This window comes from Chiloscyllium punctatum, chromosome 32, assembly GCF_047496795.1.
Source record: "Chiloscyllium punctatum isolate Juve2018m chromosome 32, sChiPun1.3, whole genome shotgun sequence".
In the NCBI taxonomy this organism is placed as follows: domain Eukaryota; kingdom Metazoa; phylum Chordata; class Chondrichthyes; order Orectolobiformes; family Hemiscylliidae; genus Chiloscyllium; species Chiloscyllium punctatum.
The window spans coordinates 20,080,452-20,089,214 of record NC_092770.1 but is presented as its reverse complement, the minus strand read 5'-3'; the positions used below and the strand labels follow the sequence as shown (position 1 = coordinate 20,089,214).

Sequence of the window (8,763 nt, the reverse complement as noted above, 5' to 3'; positions counted from 1 at the left end):
ATTTGTCCTTCCCAGAAATGACTGATAGCCTTGGCCACAACCCTTTTAAACTGTCTCCTGCTTCCATTATCTTGGTTCCCCTTCATATTAGCATAGGTATGTGAATCCCTCATTAAGAACAGGCATAACCCTTCTGTTTTACTCTCTTCCCATCAACACATGATCATGAAGAGCACAATAATCAGTCCATGCAATCCATCCACTAGTTATCATAGGACATCCACATTCACCGGCTTTGTAAGTTTATAATTGCTGATTTTAAACTATGTAACGGCAATTGACTATGTGACTGATAGACCTTTTGTTTACTTCCTATAAAAAATACTGTCTTTGTGTGTAAAGCAGAGAATTGTGGAGAAGTGTCACCACAAGTAGACACACGACTGCTTCTGGGGACATTGAGAATTTCTCACCAGCTATCCGATAATAAAGCATCTACCATTGTACTGAAACTTTTGTCGTCTGGATTTGTGGAACAAAATATACATCAATAACCATGCACCCACCTGCCTCAAATACTATTTGTCCATTGCAGTTTTGCTGCTCTGGCTCAAATTGCAGTGTATTCTAGAGATCAAGAAAGCAGTTAAATGAGACCTAATAGTTAAACAAAATGTTTTAAATTTTAATTTACATAAATAAATGAATTAACTTAACATCATAAGCTAGATTCCACATCAGTGGTTGGTTTTAAAAATTCAAATCAAAGAAATTATTACCGCAAATACGTTTTGCTGTTGTTTCAGCTTGCTTGTCCCACCTTACTTAACACCAAAAGGTTCATCCTGATGATTATTGTGTTACCATTGTGTAGTTACAACTAAGTTTTATATTTTTTCCTGTAGGATACAACAAAATTCAATATTTTTCATATTAAGAGGCTTTAAAAATAACATTAATGAGACATTTATTCATGCTGCAAGTACAATTAGGAATAATGTTTACAAGGCAGATGGGGTTCATTATAAATCTAACAATAATGTTAAATGCTTCAAAGAAATGAAAAGGCAAAATAAATTTTTCTTTTTATAGCATCAGGCTTATAACATGAAGGTAAGTTAAAAATGCATTGATGGAGCACATATATTGCTTAACGAATAACAAAATGTTTTTTTAACCAGATCATATTTATTTTATTTGGCAGAGTCAATACAGATTGGATTTCAAAGTAGGTTTCCTTATTAAACATTTACAACTTTTCCTTTCTCTTGCTTTATTACCTAGCATTTCAAATAGTTGAATATGTTCTTCCTTTACAGAAATGATTCAATCACTCATTAGAACAAGAGAAATACCATGGATGTAGCATTTAAACAGATTCATTGAAAAGGAATTATTTGCTGTTGAAAATCCTAAGCACAATAGTAAAAGGCTTTGGCCCACTGTGATTTCTTTTGTGTACACTGGGAATAGAAATGGAGATCTTTAATAATTGCCATAGGGCACGTGTGGGAGACAGATATAGGCACTAGGTGTTTTGCTAAGATTAATGGGATTTCCATCCAGTCGAATGAGCTCCAGGGCCTTGCGAACATAGTGTATGTCCTTTGAGTTACAGAAAGTGTCGTCATTAATCTGCTGAACATTGTTGTTCTGAAAAGATGAGAAAAAATGGCACTTTAGTTTAATAGAATAAGGTTTTATTGTCACGTGTACTCAAGTAAAAATAATACAGGAGTACGGTGAAAAATGTAAAAAGTTGCAATTTTCTGGCCCCTGTATTCAACATGATCAGCTGCTGATCTTGGGCTTCAATTCCATTTTCCATCTGCTCTATAGTGGTTGTAATGAGGTCAGTCAGGTGGACCTCATAGAATACGAGTTCACCAACTGAGGCTGTTAATCTGATCCAAACAGGGAGCCTTGGCTGACAGATATAAACAGGAGTGTCAGAGGTTCCGCTCACTCTGAGAGCTGGCTCTGAAGGAGCTGGCTGAGAGTTAATTACTGTGCACATGTAAATAAAGGGTGACTTGCTGCTGGGATACTAGCCACTGTGGAGTTATTTCACTCCTCATATCCCTTGATCTCCCAAGGGACCAAAAGCTTGACTCTTCTAGCTTTAAATTTATTCAATGATGAAGATTTCAGATCTCTCTGGGGTGGAAATTTCACAATCCTTTGAGTGAAATAATTTCTCCTTCTCTCACTCTTAACCGATGTCCTGTTATCCTGAGACTTAGAACATAAAGCAGTACAGCAGGCCCTTTGGCCTTCACTGTTGTACCAATCATTTATCCTACTCTTAAGATCAAACTAACCTACATACCCTTCATTTTACTATCATCCATATGCCTATCCAAGAGTTGCTTAAGTGTCCCGAATGTATCTGACGATACTTCTACAAGTGGCAGTGCATTACATGCATCCACACCTCTCTGTGTAAAGAACCAATCTTTGACATCTCCCCTAAATCTTCCTCCAATCATCTTAAAATTAGGCCCTCTTGTGATAGCCATTTATACCTAAGCCAGAAGACTAATTCTCTGACTACTCATTCTATCTATGCCTCTCATCGTCTTGTCACCTCAAGTCGCCTTCTTCACTCCAACGGGAATAGCCTTAACTCCCTCAACCTTTTTTCATAAGACATGCACTTCATTCCAGGCAGCATCCTGGTAAATCTCCTCTGCACCCTCTCTAAAGCTTTCACATCCTACCTATAATTAGGCAACCAGAAGTAAATACAATATTCCAGTGTGGTCTAACCACGGCTGTATAGAGCTGTAGCGTAACCTTGTGGCTCTTAAACTCAATCCCCCTGCAAATGAAAGCCAACACACCATACGCCTTCTTAACGACCCTATTAACTTGGATGGCAACTTTGAGGGATTGATAGACATAGACCCCAAGATCCCTCTGTTCCTCCACACTGCCAAAAATCCTGCCTTTAACCCTGTATTCTGCACTCAAATTCAACCTTCCAAAATGAATCACTTCACACTTTTCTCAGTTGAACGCCATCTGCCATTTATCAGCTCTATTTTGCATTCTGTCAATGTCCCATTGCAACTTACAACAGCCCTCCACACTATCCACAGCTCCACCAACCTTTGTGTCATTGACAAACTTACTAACCCACCCTTCCACTTTCTCATCCAAGTCATTTATAAAAATCACAAAGAGCAGAGGTCTGAGAACAGATCCTTATGGAACACCACTGGTCACTGAAATCCAGACCAAATGCTTTCCATCTACAACCACTCTCTGTCTTCCATGGACCAGCCAATTCTGTATCCAGACAACAGAATTTCCCTGTATCCCATGCCTCCTTAATTTCTGAATGAGCCTACCATGGAGAACTTTATCAAGCACCTTACTAAAATCTATGTACACCACATCCACAGCTCTAATCTCATCAATGTTTTTTTCACATCCTCAAAGAATTCAAAAAGGTTTGTGAGGCATGACCTGCCCCTCACAAGGCATGCTGACTATCTCTAATCAAACTGTGGTTTTCCAAGTAATCATAAATCCTATCTCTGACTGGTCTATAATTCCCAGGGTTATCCCTATTCCCTTTCTTGAACAAGGGAATAACATTTGCCACCACCCAATCACCTGGTAGTACTCCAGCAGACAGTGAGGATGCAAAGATCATTGCCAAAGGTGCAGCAATCACTTCCCTCACTTCATGTTGCAACCTTGGGTATATTGTGTCTGGCTCAGGGGACATGTCTGTCTTTATGTTTTTCAAAGTTTTCAGCACATCTTCCTTCTTGACATCAACCTGTTCAAGCATATCAGCCTGTTACATGTTGTCCTCAGAAACGTCAAGGTCCCTCTCAATGCTGAAGCAAAGTATTCATTAAGGACCTCCTCTGCTTTCTCTGACTCCAGGCACAAGTTCCCTCCTCTATCCCTGATTGGCCCTCCCCTAACTCTGACCATCCTCTTGTTCCTCAAATAAGTGTAGAATTCCTTGGGGTTTTCCTTAATTCTACCCACCAAAGCTTTTTCATACCCCTTCCAGCCCTTCTAAGTCCATTCTTCAGTTCCTTCCTGGCTACCTTGTAACCGTCTAGAGCACTGTCTGATCCTTGCCTGCTCAACCTTAAGTAAGCTTCCTTCTTCCTCTTGACTAGACATCCTCTACATCCCTTGTCACCCAAGGTTCTTTCAACCTCTCATCCCTTCCTTGCCTCAGTGGGACAAACCTAAACAATCTCCACATTTCTGTTGTGCATTTTCCTGAGAACATCTGTTCCCAATTTATGCAACTCAATTCCTGCCTGACAGTATTGTAATTCCCCCTCCTCCAATTAAATACTTTCCCATGCTGTCAGCTCCTGTCCCTCTCCATGAGTATAGTAACAGTCATGAAGTTGTGATCACTATCACTGAAATGCTCTCCCACTGAGAGATCTGACACATGTCCTGGTTCATTGCCAAGTACCAATCCAATATGACCTCCCCTCGAATCGGCCTATCAACATATTGAATCAAGAATCCTTCCTGGACACACCTGACAAAAACTGCTCCTTCCAAACTAATTGAACTAAAGAGGTTCCAATCAATATTAGGGAAGTTAAAGTCACCCATGACAACACTCCTGTTACCTCTGCACCTTTCCAAAATCTTCCTCCCAAATACAGACTGAGGGGGTCTGTAGATAACTCCCAATAAACTGACTATTCTTTTCCTGGGTCTCTGGCTTCCCCTCATACTGACTCTGTAGACAAACCTCCTCGACAACCTCCCATACTGCAGCTGTGATACTATCCCTGATTAGCAATGCCACTCCCCCACCTCTTTTATCTTCCCCACTATTCCTTTTGAAACATCCAAAATTGGAACATTCAACAATCATTCTTGCCCCTGTGATATTCAAGTCTCTGTAATGGCCACAACTTCATAGTTCCAAGTACTGATCCATGCTCTGAATTCATCACCCTTATTCTCGATACTTCTTGTGTTAAAATCGACACACTTCAACCCATCACACTGACTGCAACTTTACCCTATCAACTGTCTGTCCCTCCTCACAGACTCACTGCACACTGTGTCTGGCTGTTCACTAGCTACTCCATCCTCAGGTCCATAGCTCTGGTTCCCACTCCCCCCTCCGCCAAACTAGTTTAAACCCTCCCAAAGAGCTCTAGCAAACCTCCCACCCAGGGTATTGGTGCCCCTCCAGTTCAAGTGCAACCCATCCTTCTTGTACAAGTCCTAACTTTCCCAGAAGTTATCCCAATGGTCCACATATCTGAAGCCCTCTGTCCTACACGAGCCTTGCAGCCACATGTTCATCTGAACTTGCTCTCTGTTTCAAACCTAGTTAGCTCATGGCACTGGTAGCAATCCTGAGATTACTAGTCTGCTTGTCCTGCCTTTTAGCTTTCAACTTAACTCCCTATATTCACTTTTCAGGTCCTCATCCCTTTTCCTAGCTATGTCATTGGTACCGATGTATACCATGACGTCTGGCTGCTCTCCCTCCCCCTTAAGAATCCTGCAGTCTCGATCCAAAACATCCCTGACTCTGGCACCCAGGAGGCAACATACCATCCAGGAGACATTTTTCCTTTGTTTTAAAGTCCTTGACCAGTGGAAAAATCTTTCCATTTCTACACTATCAGGCCCCTTCAAAATGTCATGGTGCTGTTATATCTCTACCTTACATTTAAATCCTTTTGTGTCATACCCTCCCCTAAGTCTGCCTGTTCCCCATTGCTAAAACTTTAATCTCTGCCCCCAGCCATATTCCCTATTCATTTAACTCTGATTTCCTGTTGGAATGCCCTCTGACTTGAATGGAAACCCCTAAAGAAAGAGTGGCAAACAGACTGAAGCAAATGCCATTTAAATAGTGACCTGTGTCTATTCAATAAAATCAAAGTTAGAAGTGGTTCCTCTCTAAGCTTCTTGATGGAGGCCAGATGTCTTTATTTGTCATCCAAATTGTTCATGTAATTTCCCAGGTCAAAGGAAGGTTGAAAAGCAATTAGTAAACAAGGGACAATCTTAAAGTATCCATATAATTTTTAGATAAAGGATCAGTTGATAATTGAAGTGAGTTATTGAAGTCTTTATCTGGGACATTACAAATATGACACATTGCTGTGGGGTAAGAATACTGGGAGCTTACATATCATCTTGTGTTTATCTGTATGTTTTCTCACCAAACCATTACTCAGCTTTGTAACATGTTTGAAACAGGCGGTTTATGTTAAGGACTAGAACACCACAGGAATAGCCAGAGAGAGAAATTACCTAGGAGCTATAAAGCACTAAGCTATGTAAATGAAAGCCTGTGCTTAAGCTGAGGTCTCCACAATCATGTCGTACTTAAGGAGATTAAAGGGTCATCATGGAAGGACCCCAAGTAATCTTATGTCATTGGAGAATAGTAGGAACACTGAGGAGAATTAAAGTCATGATTTTGAGATGCCGGTGTTGGACTGGTTGTGTACAAAGTGAGAGCTATGGCACACCTTGGTTTGGATTCAGGAAAAGTAGAGAATTGCTCAAGATCCTGTACTGTATAGGAGAACTCTTGGGTGAAAATAAAATTTGAATGGAAGGTAACCTGTTGAGATTTCTGGGCACATAGAATAAATGTTATTAGATTAGATTACTTACAGTGTGGAAACAGGCCCTTCGGCCTAACAAGTCCACACCGACCCGCCGAAGTGTAACCCACCCATTCCCGTATATTTACCCCTTTACCTAACACTATGGGCAATTTAGCATGGTCAATTCACCTGACGTGCACATCTTTGGACTGTGGGAGGAAACCAGAGCACCCGGAGGAAACCCACGCAGACACGGGGAGAATGTGCAAACTCCACACAGTCAGTTGCCTGAGGCGGGAATTGAACCCGGGTCTCTGGTGCTGTGAGGCAGCAGTGCTAACCACTGTGCCATTGTGCCACCCATATGCTTTATGAAATAAAGCATCAAGTTAGTAGTGTTTACTTCCCAATACTGTAAAAGTTTGTTTGTTTGAAATATGACATCAAGTGGTGTAACTCTTTCTGTTAATAACTGAGCATTTGATTTTTAAAAAAAAGTTACTGACTGCTCTTAAGATTATAACATAGGGTAGATACTGAAAAGTTGTTTCCCATAACTGATAAATCTAGAAAAGAGGAACAGAGTCTCAAGATAAGAGGCAGATCATAGGAATGTAAGATTTAGAAGCAGGATAAAGGCCTTTCAGCCCTTCAATCCTGCTGTGACATTTAATAAGATTGTAGTTGATCTGGTTATAGTCATAATTCCATTTTTCTGTCTCCCCTCAAGAACCCATGACTCATTGTTTGTCAAAACCCATCTGACTTTACTTCAAAGGTCCAGCCTGCATTGCTCTCTGGGGAAGAGAATTTCACTGATTAACAGTCTTTTGAGAGAAAACAATTGACCTAATTTCTGTTTTAAAATTGTCACATGATTCTCTCCAGTAAAGGAAAATATCCTCTCAGAATCCATCCTGTCAAGACTCCTTAGGATCTTCTGTGGTTTACTTGTTTAGGACTGAGATGAATGTTTCTTTACTCAAATTGTTCTGAATTTTGGAATATGTCGGTATATGTATGGAAGTTTGAAGTGATGGGCATCTATCCTATTATTGATGTGGTACGCTAGGAGAATTATTGGGCACTGAGATTTAAAATAAACGAGGAAAATGGAACAGTATTTAACTGAGCAGTATTTTCTCTCTTTCTTTCTCTGTTTATGGACTGCTCTCTTGATTCACACTGAGCAATATAACTTTTTTTTCTTTATTCTTTCATGGGATGAGGGCATCACTGGTAAAGTCAGTATGTATTTCCCTTCTCTAATTGCCATTGAACTGAAAATGTTTGCCAGCCATTTTAGAGGACAGTTAAGAGTCAACCATATTATAAGAGTCTAGAGTCACATGTAGGTCAGACCAGGAAAAGATGGCAGCTTTCTTTCCTGAATGGAATAAGTGTGTCAGTTTTTTTGTAATGACAATTGATGATAGTTTTATGGTTGCCATTACTGATACTAGCTTTCTCCTCAAGACTTTTGTTAATTGAATTTATATTTCACCAGCTGCCATGGTGAGATTTGAACTTTGAACTCATGTCTATGGTCTCTTGATTACTAGTCTATTGGCATCTTCCTATGTTTTGCTAAATTTCCTAAGCTGATATTTGAATTTGACACCTGGTCCCTAGCTGTGTTATTTTTGGATGATATGGCAATATTAGGTTATCAGGTTTAGCATAATATATATGCAACTTGAGTGGTGTGTGTTATACCTGTAGGTTAATGGAACGAAGGCTCTCAGGCAGAGGAAGTGGAACATAATTCAGTGAATTGCCAGCTAGATATAGGTATTCAAGGTTATTCAAGTCCTGTGAATTCAAAAGAAAAGAAGGAACAATGAGAAAACAAAGAATCACCAATTATTGAACATTACCAATGAAAACAATGTGATGGGAAAATTGCAGAGACTGTCATCTATGTTTGAGATTGATACTGGGAGCAAAGAACATCTAACCAATTCCTAAATGCAAGATTATGAAAGCTTCAGCTTTTACCCGAGTGGAGTTTTCACCAAACAGCAATTTTACTTTAAAATTCATGAAGTTGAAGGTTAATGTAATTGGAGAATTTTCTTTAGACTGCCCTGAATTGGATTGCAGCCACAAAGTACAAGTTACAGCTAGGCAGACAAGAGCCCACTAGCATTTTGGTATGTAACATTAAATTATATGAATAGAATAACAAAAGCAAAATCAAGATAATCCTTTAACCAGCACTATGCAAAAAGCTGTAGTCTGAAGTCTC

General features: G+C 39.9%; 1 protein-coding gene across 1 annotated transcript in view; it reads right to left on the bottom strand.

The window, feature by feature from the left end:
- Positions 1-604: 604 nt before the first annotated feature.
- The window catches only part of LOC140457961 (epiphycan-like), a 47,924-nt gene continuing 39,765 nt past the window's right edge, over positions 605-8,763 (bottom strand). The window contains exons 6-7 of the mRNA XM_072551831.1: positions 8,232-8,327; positions 605-1,593 (exon numbers count right to left, since the gene is read on the bottom strand). Of these exons, the coding sequence (XP_072407932.1) occupies positions 1,426-1,593; positions 8,232-8,327 (264 nt within the window). The 3' untranslated portion in view covers positions 605-1,425. The remainder of the gene's footprint in view (positions 1,594-8,231; positions 8,328-8,763) is intronic.